The sequence below is a fragment of the Pongo abelii genome, chromosome 8, assembly GCF_028885655.2.
Source record: "Pongo abelii isolate AG06213 chromosome 8, NHGRI_mPonAbe1-v2.0_pri, whole genome shotgun sequence".
Lineage (NCBI taxonomy): Eukaryota > Metazoa > Chordata > Mammalia > Primates > Hominidae > Pongo > Pongo abelii.
The window spans coordinates 126,483,257-126,498,266 of NC_071993.2; the positions used below are offsets into that span (position 1 = coordinate 126,483,257).

The 15,010-nt window shown below is 52.5% G+C and overlaps 1 protein-coding gene across 8 annotated transcripts in view; it reads left to right on the forward strand.

The window, feature by feature from the left end:
- The window catches only part of GRK5 (G protein-coupled receptor kinase 5), a 251,111-nt gene that overhangs the window by 224,957 nt on the left and 11,144 nt on the right, over window positions 1-15,010 (forward strand). For all 8 annotated transcript variants that reach the window (XM_024252945.3, XM_063727015.1, XM_054521377.2 and 5 more), the window contains 6 exon segments: window positions 1,025-1,088; window positions 2,037-2,177; window positions 7,326-7,516; window positions 10,400-10,437; window positions 12,671-12,760; window positions 14,259-14,467. In XM_024252945.3, the coding sequence (XP_024108713.1) occupies window positions 1,025-1,088; window positions 2,037-2,177; window positions 7,326-7,516; window positions 10,400-10,437; window positions 12,671-12,760; window positions 14,259-14,467 (733 nt within the window).

A 15,010-nucleotide genomic window follows, 5' to 3' on the forward strand; every position in this document is an offset into this window, starting at 1 on the left:
TTCTTTGGCCCAGTTCTGCCTCGATCCAACCCCTGCCCTGGTCAGGACTTTGGAGGAGTTTAGGGGAAGGAGTTTAGTCCTGGAGAGCCAAGAGCCAATTTTCACATTTTAAGCTGATTATTTGTAGCCAAACAGACCAGCAATGCAAACCACAAGCCCTCTGCACCGTGATGTCCTTTATGGCAACTAGATAGGACTATGTCTTTGCTTAGTCCAAAAAGTGCCATCATGCCTCATGATCAGAAGTTCTGTCTGATTCAATGTCATAAATGGCTTTGGCTCATTAAAACGAGGAGTTGGAAGACGAAAGGTGATCATTACTTCCAATCCGATCTTGGCAGGCAGGATCTTCTCATGTTCCTCATCTATGTGGGAAATATAATAAAGGGTCCTCAGTGGTGGAAAGGTTGGGAACCAGTGGTAAAGATCCCCAGGACACGATTTGAAGACCAGCAGCCTCTGCCCCCTCCTGAGGCCGGATCTCCTGGGCCAGCAGCAGGAGTGCCCACAGGAAGGAATAGGCCACGCCCAGGACAGGAATCACTGCCATCCTGCTGTGCAGGCTGAGATGCACAGGTGTAGGGAGGGCTGTGACCTCCTTCGTGTCCTTTGTGGGATGCTGGTCCTCTGTGGCTCCTGGCCCCCACCCCTTCCTGCACAGAAGGCACAGCTTCCTTCTGAGTTTCACCGCATGATTTGCAGAGAGAGGAGAAGCACCTGGAAAGTGTGGTCAAGAACCTCTGTGCTCACGTTTTTCAAGCCTTCTGAGCAAGCGAGGCCTGTGCGTCCCCCAGCTTGCAGGGGGCTGGGGGCTGGGGGCCGGGGGGCTTGGGATTTGAACACACAGCTTCAGACTAAGTCCTCGAAGGTCCAGTCTCCAGCGATGATTCCTGGGGGGCCCCTGGAGCTGCTGTGGGGCTCCTGGAATTACACCCCACCCCAGCTGCTCTCAGTGTGCCGCTGTTTCCTGTGGACTTTGAGTCTTGGCACCATGAGACCAGTGTGGGATTCTTCTTTCTTCCAGGCAACCGGTGACCAAAAACACTTTCAGGCAGTATCGAGTGCTAGGAAAAGGGGGCTTCGGGGAGGTGAGTGAACATTCACGTTTTTAATTGAAAGTTCTTATATTCAAGTCACCTCTCCTGTCCCTTCTGGATCGACCTAAAGGGTTGGTGCAGGGGTCCCCCGGGGGCGCCAGTGGCTCAATGTGGGCCCCGGGGGCAGTGAGGGTGGGGGAGAGTCAGTGGCCTTGGGGCTATCAGGTATGTCTAAGGTGGAAGGAGGGTGTGGAGCCAGTCAGGTGGGACAGAGGGGCTCTCCCGCCAGCCTCAGGCAGGGTCCAGCCTGCAGAGGACAAATGGGCAGCCCTGGTCATGTGTGGGGAGGAGATGTGAGGGCGTGAGGAGGCTGGGCAACCTTGGCCGCTCAGTGCCTGGATGATGCTGTCATGCAAGATTCGAGATTTCGTTGTACATTATCTGATCTTCCCAGCACGTGAGGCAAGCCTTGTTATTCCCATTTTAGAGATGAGGAAAGCTGAGGGCCAGAATGGTTAGGTGACCCAGCCAAGGGCACACAGACAATATGGGGCAGAAATAAGACTTAAGCCCAAATGCTTTGGTTCCCGCTTATCTGGATTATGAAGTCAGGGTTCTTGAGGGTCTCCTGTCACTGCCTCCCAAAACAAACTTCTCTACCAGCAGCCGGTAGGAGAAAATCCTGTTGCCCTGAGAATGGAACGGTACTTGGGGCCCCAGTCAGTTATCTAAGCCTTGGTGTGAGTGGCTCATTCTGCCCCTTCCAGGGCTGGGAATCCTTGAAGGAGAGGAGGAGGGAGGGCAAGGGCCCAGGACAGCCGTGGGTCCCAGGCCAGGCATCACTGGGTCCTGGGAGCCTGGAGCACCCAGGAAGCCAGGCAGGGCCGGCTCTGACCCCATCCATTCTCTACCTGGGAGCCCTGTGGTCTCCGCCCTGGAGGAGGTCGGGGCAGGCCTCCACGGTGCTCCTGCCACCCTGGTTTCTTTCTTGCACTGCAGGTCTGTGCCTGCCAGGTTCGGGCCACGGGTAAAATGTACGCCTGCAAGCGCTTGGAGAAGAAGAGGATCAAAAAGAGGAAAGGGGAGTCCATGGCCCTCAACGAGAAGCAGATCCTCGAGAAGGTCAACAGTCAGTTTGTGGTGAGTGAGCATCTGGGCCCAGTGACCGGCTCGCCCTTCTGTGGACTGGGGCTTCCCTCCTTCCAGAAGGGCATGGTCCTCTAATGCGGCAGGTCCCCACCCCGGGGAAGGGGAATGCCAATGGCAGGGCTGAGCTACAGAAAGACAGCAAGACATTCCTCCATCACAAGGCCCCTTGTGGTCGACTGTGGCTGGCTTTGTCCCATCCCCAGAGCCGGCCAGTGCCTGGCTCCCTGCTGTGCGTGAGACTGACGCCTCTGTTCTCCTGGACCACTTTGTAAACTCCTCAGTGGACAAAGTAAGTTCACCTGGGCCCAGCCTGGGAGCTGTGGGTTCCACAGACCCTTTAGGCTGGTGCCATCATGGTGGGGACCTTAGTGCCAGCATCCTGGAATGGCACTATCAAGTCTGTGTGCATTGTGTTAGTCAGTCTAGGCTGGGCCCTGCTGCAGTAACACATTTGCCCCAAATCCTAAGTAGCTGAATACAGCAGAGGTTCATCTGTCACTCATCTGGAGTCCAGTCAGATTGGGCCACCCTCCTCCATCTAACAGCTGCCCCGTCTGGAGCCTTGAAAGTGAGTGCTAGGGGTTCCACACAGAGAATTTCCACTGCCTTTACTGGGCAGATGTTCCTCAATTTCACCCACAGTCTGCCAGCCAGAACCAGTCAACACAGAGACAAGTTAGTTTCAGGGGAGGCTGGGAAATGTGAAGTGCATAGATAATTGGTCAGCTCTAGTATCTTCTGCTACATGCTGTTATAGAAAATAAAGCTGGGTGCAGTGGTACATGCCTGTAGTCCCAGCTACTCAGAAGGCTGAGGCAGGAGGATTGCTTGAACCTTGGACTTCGAGGCTGCAGTGAGCTATGATCGTGCCACTGCACCCCAGCCTGGGTGACACAGCAAGACCTCATCTCTAAAAATAAATACATGCATACATTAAAAATAATATATACACAAGGTAAAAATTTAAACAGCACAGAAGGATACACAATAAAATGAAAAGCTTCCCTCTTTGAGTAATCACTCACGACATGTTTTATTCATGTACAGGCTTTATTATTTTTAGCCAATGGGATCTTCCTGTACCTCTTATGGAGGAATGTTTTTCCCTTACATTGTAGATCTTTTTCTCCATCCAGACCTCTAGTCACACCGCTTTTTAAAGTTGGGCATCATTCTCCTGAAGAGATAAAGCATAATCCATATAGTCAGTCCCCATGGATGGAAATTGTTTTCCATCTTTAAACCACTACAGGGCCGGGCGTGGTGGCTCATGCCTGTAATCCCAGCACTTTGGGAGGTCGAGGCAGACAGATCACTTGAGGTCAGGAGTTCAAGACCAACCTGGCCAACATGGCAAAACCCCATTTCTACTAAAAATACAAAAATTACCTGGGCATGGTAGTGGGCGCCTATAATTCCAGCTACTTGGGAGGCTGAGGCATGAGAATCACTTGAACCTGGGAGGCAGAGATTGCAGTGAGCTGAGATCATGCCACTGCACTCCAGCCTGGGTGACAGAGTGAGACTTTGTTAAAAACAAAGCAAAACAAACAAACAAACAAAAACACTACAGACCAGTGGCACTCCCAGAGGATGGAAGTTTGCATCTTGGGATCTCATCCCAGGCCACCCCCAGCTGCCAGCTTTGTCGGGGGTGCAGGTGTGGGCAGTGCCATGGTATGTGGAGATGAGGCGGATGAGGCTAACTTCAGCCATCATTTCAGCCGCGGGCCTTCTTGAGTCCAAAACCTTCCTCCCCACTGCCAGCCCCTTCAGCAGGGACCCCTGGATGCTGCCTATGGAGCCTTGTCTCTGAAGGGACGGTGCTGGCTCTGGCCGCGGATGGCGCTGGCAGGTTCTGCTCAGGGAAGAGGACCGTGTGACTCACAAAGCTGGGCGGCACGTCTTTAAGGGCCTTCAGTTACAATGGCTGCACCTTCTTTAACTGTGCCCCATCCATGGTCCCCGCAGGGAGTTCCCACGATGTCACCTCCTGGAGCCCTTTCTTGGTGATCACCTGGGCAGATATGGGAGAAAGGGGACAGCTGCAGCCATTGCAGCAGAAGCACAGTCCCCATGAGCTTGCTCATCCTTGGCTGCCATTTTGTCTTCTTTCCTCAAAAATAGCTGATGTTGATGCACCAGTTTTATGGCACAGCCGGTTCCCTGCCTGGCCCACGATGGCCGGGTTTCATGTGTTCCACCTCCCTACGTGGAGAAGGATTACTTTCTAGTGTAATTTGCCCCTCCTGCCCCACCATGGCCTTGCTTCACAGAGCCTTGGGTGTCTGGACTCCACCAGCAGAGGACTAGACCCCCCTCTCTTGGTGGCCCCTTGCCAGGTGGACCAGTGTATTAGTCCATTTTCACACTGCTGATTAAGACATAACTGAGACCGAGCAATTTACAAAAGAAAGAGGTTTGATGGACTTATAGTTCCATGTGGCTGGGGAGGCCTCACAATCATGGTGGAATGTGAAAGGCACTTCTTACATGGCGGTGGCAAGAGAAGAATGAGAACCAAGTGAAAGGGGTTTCCCCTTATAAAACCATCAGATCTCGTGAGACTTATTCACTACTATGAGAACAGTATAGGAGAAACTGCCCACAATTCAATTATCTCCCACCGGGTCCCTCCCACAACACATGGGAATTATGGGAGTACAATTCAAGATGAGATTTGGGTGGGGACATAGCCCAACCATATCATTCTGCCCCAGCCCCTCCCAAATCTCATGACCTCACATTTCAAAACCAATCTTGCCTTCCCAACAGTCCCCCAAAATCTTAACTCATTTCAGCATTAACTCAAAAGTCCATACACAGTCCAAAGTCTCATCTGAGACAAGGCAAGTCCTTTTTGCCTACGAGCCTGTAAAATCAAAAGCAAGTTAGTTACTTCCTAGATACAATATGGGTACAGGCATTGGGTAAATACAGCTGTTCCAAATGGGTGAAATTGGCCAAAACAAAGGGGCTACAGGGCCCATGCAAGTCCGAAATCCAGCAGGGCAGTCAAATCTTAAAGCTCTAAAATGATCTCTTTGACTCCACGTCTCACATCCAGATCATGCCAATGCCAAGAGGTGGGTTCCCATGGTCTTGGGCAGCTCCATCCCTGTGGCTTTGCAGGGTACCGTCTCCCTCCTGGCTGCTTTCACAGGCTGGCATTGAGTGTCTGCAGGTTTTCCAGGCAAACAGTGCAAGCGGTCAGTGGATCTACCATTCTGGGGTCTGGAGGACAGTGGCCCTCTTGTGATAGCTCCAATAGGCAATGCCCCAGTAGGGACTCTATGTGGGGTCTCTGACCCCACATTTCCCTTCTGCACTGCCCTAGCAGAGGGTCTCCATGAGGGCCCTGCCCCTGCAGCAAACTTCTACCTGAGCATCCAGGTGTTTTCACACATCTTCTGAAATCTAGGTGGAGGTTCCCAAACCTCAATTCTTGACTTCTGTGCACTCGCAGGCTCAACACCACATGGAAGCTGCCAAGGCTTGGGGCTTCCACCATGGCTCAAGCACTGCATTGGCCCCTTTCAGCCACGGATGGAGCAGCTGGGACTCAGGGCACCGGGCACCAAGTCCCTCGGCTGCCCACAGCACGGGGACCCTGGACTCAGCCCGTGAAACTACTTTTTCCTCCTAGGCCCCTGGGCCTGTGATGGGAGGGGCTGCTGTGAAGACCTCTGACATGCCCTGTAGACATTTTCCCCATGGTCTTAGGGATTAACATTCAGCTTCTTGTTACTTATGCAAATTTAGGCAGCCAGCCTGAATTTCTTCTCAGAAAATGGGATTTTCTTTTCTGTTACATTGTCAGGCTGCAAACTTTCCAAACCTTTATGCTCTCCTTCCCTTATAAAACCGAATGCCTTTAACAGCACCTATGTCACCCCTTGAGTGCTTTGTTGCTTAGAAATTTCTTCCATGAGATACCCTAAATCATCTCTCTCAAGTTCAAAGTTTCAAAAATCTCTAGGGCAGGGGCAAAATGCCAGCAGTTTCTTTGCTAAAATGTAACAAGAGTCACCTTTGCTCCAGTTCCCAACAAGTTCCTCATTTCCATCTGAGACCACCTCAGCCTGGACTTTATTATCTATATCACTTTCAGCATTTTGGGCAAAGCCATTCAACAATTCTCTAGGAAGTTCCAAACTTTCTCACATTTTCCTATCTTCTGAGCCCTTCAAACTCCTCCAGCCTCTACCTGTTAACGGTTCCAAAGTCATGTCTACATTTTTGGGTATTTTTTTCAGCAGTGCCTCACTCTTCTGGTACCAATTTACTCTATTAGTCCGTTTTCACACTGCTGATAAAGACATACCTGAGACTGGGCAATTTACAAAAGAAAGAGGTTTAATGGACTTAAAGTTCCACGTGGCTGGGGAGGCCCCACAATCATGGCAGAAGGTGAAAGGCACTTCTTACATGGCAGTAGCAAGAGAAGAATGAGAACTAAGTGAAATGGGCTTCCCCTTATAAAACCATCAGGTCTGTGAGATATATTCACTACCACAAGAGCAGTACGGGAGAAACTGCCTCCATGAGTCAGTTGTATCCCACTGGTCCCTCCCACAACACATGGGAATTATGGGAGTACAATTCAAGATGAGATTTGGGTGGGGACACAGAGCCAAACCATATCAACTAGGCACATCCTGCATGCAAGAGAAAGCCTTTACCAGGCCGTGTTCCACTTCCCGAAGCCCCACTGCCCCTCCAGCTCACCCTCACTCAGCCCTGTGATAATGGCTCCCATAGCCAAAAGGGCAGGTGAGCCCTGCTTTTCTGACTGGCCAAAAAGGCACCATCCAGTCTTCCCCAGCTGATACACACATGTGCTTCTGTGTGGGGAGCACAGACACCATTCTGTTGGATTCACTGGGAGGTCGGGGTGCCAGCCCGCCCTACCTGCCTTGGCCTTCTCACCTGCAGCCACTGAAAGGGAGGAGCTGGTGTGAGCCCCTTATCAGCCAAGGAGGCCGCAGGCAGGGTCACTGCAGAGGCCATCTGGGTGCAGGGGAGCAGGGTGAGGCTCCTCTGTTCCCTCGCACCCCAGCTCCCAGGATCCTGAGGAGGGAAGCGGAAGTGAGTGGCCATTGTCACAACCTCCCCATGGCACTGTTCTTGTGCTACCAGGTCAACCTGGCCTATGCCTACGAGACCAAGGATGCACTCTGCTTGGTCCTGACCATCATGAATGGGGGTGACCTGAAGTTCCACATCTACAACATGGGCAACCCCGGCTTCGAGGAGGAGCGGGCCTTGTTTTACGCGGCAGAGATCCTCTGCGGCTTAGAAGACCTCCACCGTGAGAACACTGTCTACCGGTGAGTGGAGGGCACCAAGGCCTTCCAAGTCTAAGTCCGAGGGGGTGGGGCCACCCCCTCCACACCCTTGGGCAGGTGGTTGCCATCGCTCTGGGAATCAGCCCTGGTCAGCACCAGGGGAGGGTGCAGAGTTAGACAGACTTTCCACTCCAGGAACCTGGGGCCCCCGGCACTGAGGAAGCAAGGTGGGCCACCCTCTGGCCAGTATTCTTCAGCCTCCAAAGTTTAGGGAAGCCAAGCAAGTGAAATGACGTTCCTGAAACTGACTGCTCCTTCAAGTCAAGAAGGATGGGCCGTGACCACTGCTCCCTCCAGTCGCCTCCATCCCAGCACCCAGGGAAGCTCGGAGGGGGCCTGGTGGCCGCTATCTGGGATCAGTCCTGGGAAGACTTGGGTGGGGTCACTGCCCACAAGCAGAATCAGAGTGGCCTATGGTCCCACATCATGCTGTCCTCAGCTTGCTCTGGTCTTCACCCCCTCTCCCCACCCACCTCAATCCCACAGGGACCTGGACTTTGTAGGGCCAGGGGTCCAGATTCCACTCACAATGAGCAGTACCCTTCAGATTTTTCTCCCAGTCCTTCTGAAAGAATTTTGAAAAATCTCTGTGATGCTGCATTTTAAGTAGACATTTGAAACATTCCATCGTATTGAAATAGTGGCAATTTTTGGTATATTGAAATTGAACAGTTACATTACACTCTTCAGGGGATCCAGTGGAATCTCTAGTTGCTGTAGCAAATTGATTTCCACCTGCATTTGTCCAAAAAATGCACAGAAAGCTCTTTAGTGATGAAGAATTTTCTATCATTTCCTTCACTCTCTCCATCCCCCCAGAATGTTAATAATATATTTTTTGCCTGAAAGTCTTTAACTGATTAGTGTACATCTCTGCAACAAATATACAGATACATACAAGGGTTTTTGAAATTCCCCTTGACTGTAAGGCTCTAAGTGTTAAAAATAACTTCTCTGGCCAGTTGCAGTGGTTCACACCTGTAATCCCAGCACTTTGGGAGGCTGAGGCAGGCGGATCACCTGAGATCAGTGGTTCGAGATCAGCCTGGCCAACGTGGTGAAACCCCGTCTCTACTAAAAATACAAAAAGTAGCCGGATGCGGTGGCACGCGTCTGTAGTCCCGGATACTTGGGAGGCTGAGGCTAAAGAATCGCTTTAACCTGGAGGTTGTAGTGAGTCAAGATCACCACCGCACTCCAACCTGGGCAACAGAGTGAGACTCCATCTTAAAATAAAATAAAATAACTTCTTTGTCGAGTTGCCATTGTAATTAGTAGTAGATCTCATTTCTAATCAGTCCTTTGGAACCGGGGGTTTTGACATCTGGAGTGGGTCGCAACAGTCATACTCGGGAGGGGAGGAGGCTGCTTTTCTTCTGTAACGGGAGAAGAGTTATTGAGAAAGGGCAGATGGGAGGGAGATCCCAAAAGATGCCAGGACAGAGCATTCTGATGCAAAGAAATCCAAACCCTTCAAACTGCGGACAGGAGGGAACCCCCTGCTGGGTCCTGGCAGACCCCGACACGCAGCCCAGTTTGAAGACCTTGCAGTGGAGCTCATCTTGGGACCAAGAAGGTTTTGAAAACAAGAAAGAATGGTCTTGATGACATGCCCTTCCCCCCATACCATCCCCCCATTTATGTTTCTGTTTTGTTTTCATTCAAATGAAAAGAGTCAAAATTTTCCCTAAGGGTTGAACAAAGAATTCTCTACTTGATTGCCTTTTATTTAAAAAGAAAAAAGAAGCCCTCCAAGTTCCAGCTCCTCTTCTTCCAGGGGGAAGGAGAACCACAGTGCCTCCTCCCTGGCTGTGACCACTCACCACAGCCTCTCTCTGGGCTCAGCTCTGGCCAGTGCCCACTAGTGAGCTGCCATGCTAGCCTGGTGGCAGCCGGCTTGTTAAGATGATGGCTCCTGCCCTTATTTGGAATTGTTAACACATCAAAAGAATGTCGTTTAAATAACAACAGCAACAAAAGTATTTTATGATAAATAAGGATACACAAACACCAATTATCATTTGATGAGGCTCACTGGCTGGATTTGGGTACATTAACCACTCCGCATGAGGACAGCTGCCATCAGTTAAGTAAACAAAGCTGGGTGGTTGAGAACTGGAGCATCTATCCAGATCCTGTGTACTGTTTGCCCCATGGCTTAACTGAGTTGCACACACTCTCCTGTTGGCTGTTCTTTTACCCATAGAGAAGACCTTTTCCTATAAAACCAGCTCCTCTGCTGGCTCTCCCCCCATCCTGGGAATGCAGAGGCTCCCTTACTTGTGAGCAAGATCCTGTCATCAAGAGAAGAGATGTTAGGGACAGGATAAGGCAGCCACACCTATGTCATGCCCCGTGGCTGTTCTTTCTCCCAGCCTGTAGCGTAGCTGGTGCTGGGGGATGTGCCAGTCTCCTGCAGGCTGCATCCCAAAGGGGGTCTTTTTCCTGTGCCCCCATCTTCTCCCCTTTGATCCTCTCTTCCCAATTGTGCAGCTCCCTTCACTCCAGGCCCTGTTCTGCCATCAGGGCTTCCTGAGACCTGCAGGGTCTTCTCAGCCTTGGTGTATCCTCAGCCCTGGAATCATTGATGTGTGAACAGGGGCCATGATTGGCCTTTTCCTAACTTTCCCAGTCACCCTCCAGGGCTGGAAATGCCTGTGGAAAACAGCAGTGTTGCTTTAAGTTACTGGAAGGAGAGAAATTAGCTGAAGATCATTTTGACTCAAACCAGACAGCCTGAGCCAGGAGGTGGGAAGGGAACACCCTGTGGCCACTCAGGCCTGATTAGCTCGAGGGGTCGACCTAGATGCCAGTGCTACCTGCCCAGAATGCCCACACTCTGATGCTTATTGTTTTTCCTTTCAGAGATCTGAAACCTGAAAACATCCTGTTAGATGATTATGGTAAGTCTTTTCCTACTCAGTAGCTGAGGCGAGTATCGCAACCCAGAGAAAGCAAAGGGCCTCCCAGGGATTCTCAGAGAGGGCTGGGGAGGCTGACCACGGGCCCCACTCCCACTGCTCAGTGCTGGGTACCTGGGGAAGGGGGAAAGCTGTGAGCATGGACAGAGCTCCTGCTTGGTGAACAGGCAGTGTTCAGAGAGACTTTGAAATTCAGAGTTTTTGAAATTCCCTTTGACCATAAGGCTCTAAGTGTTAAGATAACTTCTGGCCGGGCACGGTCTCTGCAGCGCACTGAACAAGGAGTCCAGAATTTCAGAGATGCTGGGCAAATACTTAACTTCCATCAGGTTCTCCACCTCTCATCTTGTTTGTGAAATGGAAACAAAGCATCCTGCCCTGCCCTGCCCACCCAGAGGGAAGAGGGTGGTGGAGAGGCTTCTGCATGACAGCTTGAGAGGGAATTGCTTGTCAGTCTAGCCAGCTGTAAATGTCTTAGGCATTATGTTTGCGCATTACCATCATTATTTTCTCTTGGCTGTGGACGCTGAATAATAAGAACAACCACAGCTGTTTAGCCTCACACCTGGAAAATAGTTCCTATACCTTCTTTTTTTTTTTTTTTTTTTTTTTTGAGACAGAGTCTCACTTGCTCAGGCTGGAGTGCAATGGCATGATCTTGGCTTACTGCAACTTCTGCCTCCCAGGTTCAAGTGATTCTCCTGCCTTAGCCTCCCAAGTAGCTGGGATTACAGGTGCTGCCACCGCACCTGGCTAGTTTTTGTATTTTTTTTTTTTTTTTGAGATGTAGTTTTACTCTTGTTGCCCAGGCTGGAGTGCAGTGGCGCAATCTCAACTCAGTGCAACCTCCACCTCCCAAGTTCAAGTGATTCTGCTGCCTCAGCCTCCCAAGTAGCTGAGATTACAGGCACGTGCCACCACGCCCGGCTAATTTTTGTATCTTTAGCAGAAATGGGGTTTTGCCATGTTCACCAGGCTGGTCTCAGACTCCTGACCTCAAGTGATCTGCCCTCCTTGGCCTCCCTAAGTGCTGGGATTACAGGCGTGACCCACCGGTTTCCACACCTTTGATCTGACTAGATCTTCCCACCTGCACAGAGAGGGGCAAGACAGCATCTCTGTGCCCATTTAACAAATGACAAAACTGAGCCTCAGGGGAGCCATCCTGCCAAAGTCACCCAGCAGCATCAGTGGGGAGCCAAGGGCAGAAACTGGGTCTTCTCCCAGCAGGCCCCAGACCCTGGCAGCCCCCAACAGAGGGAGGGGAGAAACCAGGTCACTGATGACCTGAAGAGAGGTCTGCATAGGATACTGCCCTGTGGAGGGGCAGTCGGAGGGCCCAGGCCTGCCACCCCTCTCTGGATGAGCCTGGTGCCTCCTTTGGTCTCAGAACCAAGCCCACGCTGCTCCTCTGCTATCCTCACTGTCAGCCCCCACCGAGCTAGGGAGTCTATGCGGCTCCAGCCTGGCAGGGTCTCGACACTGGCCCTTGCTGACATCTAGGCTGGAGGAGTGGGGGTGGGGCCCTGGTGTCCATAGGCAGGGAAGGGAAGGGGACGTGTTCCTTCCTGCGGGGTAAGTTGTGGCCGCGACCCTGCCCTGGTGGGCCGTGGGAGGGACAAAGACCGAAGTGGAGCTCAGCTCGGCATCTCCCGCTCTGGGGGGTCGGTCAGTCCTGGGCTGTGAGCTCGGATTCATCTCCAGGCTCTGCTAGGTCAGACCAGACGTTTTCCCTTCTCGTTTCTCTAAAGTGAAAAACAACCAACCTCCAGAGACCAACAAGGCAGGCCGGGGAGCTGCTTCCCAAATTGTTTTATAATTTTTTCCCCTTAAGCAAATTGTTGCAGAATGCCAGAAGAACCTCACATTTTTCCCATGAAGTAATCCCAGAACCAAGCCAAGATTCTCTGACCTCAGCCTTCCAGGAAGCCCATTCAGCCTTTGACTAGGCAGGTCGGTCAACGTCCAGCTGGGTCCAGGCGTCCTATTGCATCTTTATGTCTCACTCCTGAAGAGTGGGCATTTTCCTGTGTCCTCCCACACCTGCACTCTCCCAAGGCTCTTGTGGTCACCCTGAGATGGCAGATTGGGGTCCCTGTTGTCCTCGGACAGATGAGAATGCCGAGAGCTCGTGTGCCTTGCCCAAGGGCACACAGCAAGTCTAGGTGCCCATGCGGCTATCCCAGGGACCCACTGACCCTGCTGTCCCCCTCAGGCCACATTAGGATCTCAGACCTGGGCTTGGCTGTGAAGATCCCCGAGGGAGACCTGATCCGCGGCCGGGTGGGCACCGTTGGCTACATGGGTGAGTGCTGGGCTGCCTGTGTCAACGCACCTTGAGACCCATCGCCTGCTCACCGCCGGCCGAGCCCCCAGAGCCTGCCCGCAGAGCCTCTCGCCTCTTCATGCACTGCTGATCACACAGAGTCACAGTCTCTGCAGGGCTGCTGGGGGGCGGCCTTAGCCAGGGGGAGGGGGAGCACAGGGGCCCCAGATGTGATGACTGCTCTGAGCTCTCTGCACTCCCAGGCCCCCAGCCCCACCTGTGTCCAAAGCCAAGCCACTCTTAGGGGTCGGGGCCTGGCATACAGCGCTGCTAGGGGAGGCCACATTGAAGCAGGGGTCTGGGAGGAGAGGCCCTTGAGAGGAAGGAGGTAATTCACAAGAGCCCCCAAATGAGAGGCGCGCACAGCTGCTGTGTCACCAAGCATGATTCCAGTAGAGAGCAGCCTTGGGCTCCTGCTGCCTGTCCTTAGTCTGCTCTGAGACCAGCGTCCTGGGGGTTGCAGGGAAGAGACCCAGAGTTAAGTCCTGTGCCCTAGAATCCTCTGTCCAATTGGGGGCACGCCCTGGGCTTCCTCCTGTGCATTTCACACACCTACCCTCCTTCCCCTGAGAGGCAGGGGCCCCAGAGAGCTCCGAGGAGCAGGCACGCTTCCACCCTCTAGTCAGGCTGGTACCAACAGCAGCTGCACAGGAGGTGTGCCTTGTCTCTGGTGTTAGAGGGTCCTTTTCAGATTGCATGACATGTGGCAACCTGTGGGGTGTGTGTCTGTGTGTATGTGAGTATGTGTGCCCACGTGAATGCTGATCGATGATTGATAGGGAGGCAGGCGGGTGGGTGGATGGATGGATGGATGGATGGGTGTGACAGATGATGGATGATGGATGGGTGGATGATAGATCTGCCTACCTGTGTGTGTATTTGCCTGGGTCTCCTTTTGCAGAGTATTCCATGCATCTGTCTGCCCAGGCTCTTGTGTGCAAACCAGCACGTGTGTGGATGCATTTCCCTCCAGACATACGTGCTGATGCTGCAGAACTATCTTTTCTGTATTTCTGTGGTAAATCTGTAATTCAGTTTATCAAAGTGGTACAGAAGACATAGCAAGAGATTGTTTGAATTACAGATAAATTTAAGATCATGTTTAATTTGGGTAGATAACACCTTTATTCATTGGAAATAAATATACCGATAGCACATGTTCTGTGCCAGGTGTCATACTTGTTACAGTAGTGAATAAAGTAGCTCACGTTCTAGGCGAGGGGACATCAAGAGTGCAGGACACCTCCATCCACAGTGGTCAGAGTTCTAAAGCTACAGTCAAAGTCCTTCGGGGGCACAGAGGAGAGTCATCAGGGCAGGCTCCCTGGAGGAGGTGGTATTCACAGCAGTTGGTGGGGTAGGAGTTGGTGGCGGCCATGAAACTGGTGTCCCAGCCATGAAACTCCAGGCCTTCTGTGAGCAGCGCCACCAGCTGTCTCCCTCCTCCTCACTCCTCTCTCCTCTCCTCTGCCCCCAGCTCCAGAGGTCCTGAACAACCAGAGGTACGGCCTGAGCCCCGACTACTGGGGCCTGGGCTGCCTCATCTATGAGATGATTGAGGGCCAGTCGCCATTCCGCGGCCGCAAGGAGAAGGTGAAGCGGGAGGAGGTGGACCGCCGGGTCCTGGAGACGGAGGAGGTGTACTCCCACAAGTTCTCCGAGGAGGCCACGTCCATCTGCAAGATGGTGAGCTCCTGGTGGCCAGATGCCACCCTTAAGCTGGTGGGTCCCCTCCCTTGGCCTGGCCCCAGTCTGTCCCCAGAACAGCAAACAGGCTGAAGGGACAGGGGTCTGAGCATGGGGGTGGGGGTTGCAGCCCACCAAGCTAGAGTTGAGGGCACTCCTTGCTGTGGACTGGGGTGGTCAGCAGAGGCTTCCAGGAGAAAGCCTGGGTGGGGCAGGGACACACAGGAACCAAGGGAAGGGGGGTGAGGGGAACAGTGTGGAACACCCTCACATCCAGCCTCTGGGGGTTCCACACAGGGCGGAGAAGAGATGGTCTGAGCTGGTGCCCCAGACACAAAGCAACCTTGGGCCAAGCCCAGGCCCTTGCCCTTGGGCCTCCTGCTCCCTCCACCTCTGGATCCCAAGGTGTTGGTTTAAGACGAAGGGCTACGAGGGGTGGGGGCAATGATTTCAGTCTTTGAACATCTTATGACAAAGTTTTCCACCACTAGATGGACTGCTGATCACACCAGCCTGGCTCCTGCATGACAGGGTCTAGGGATA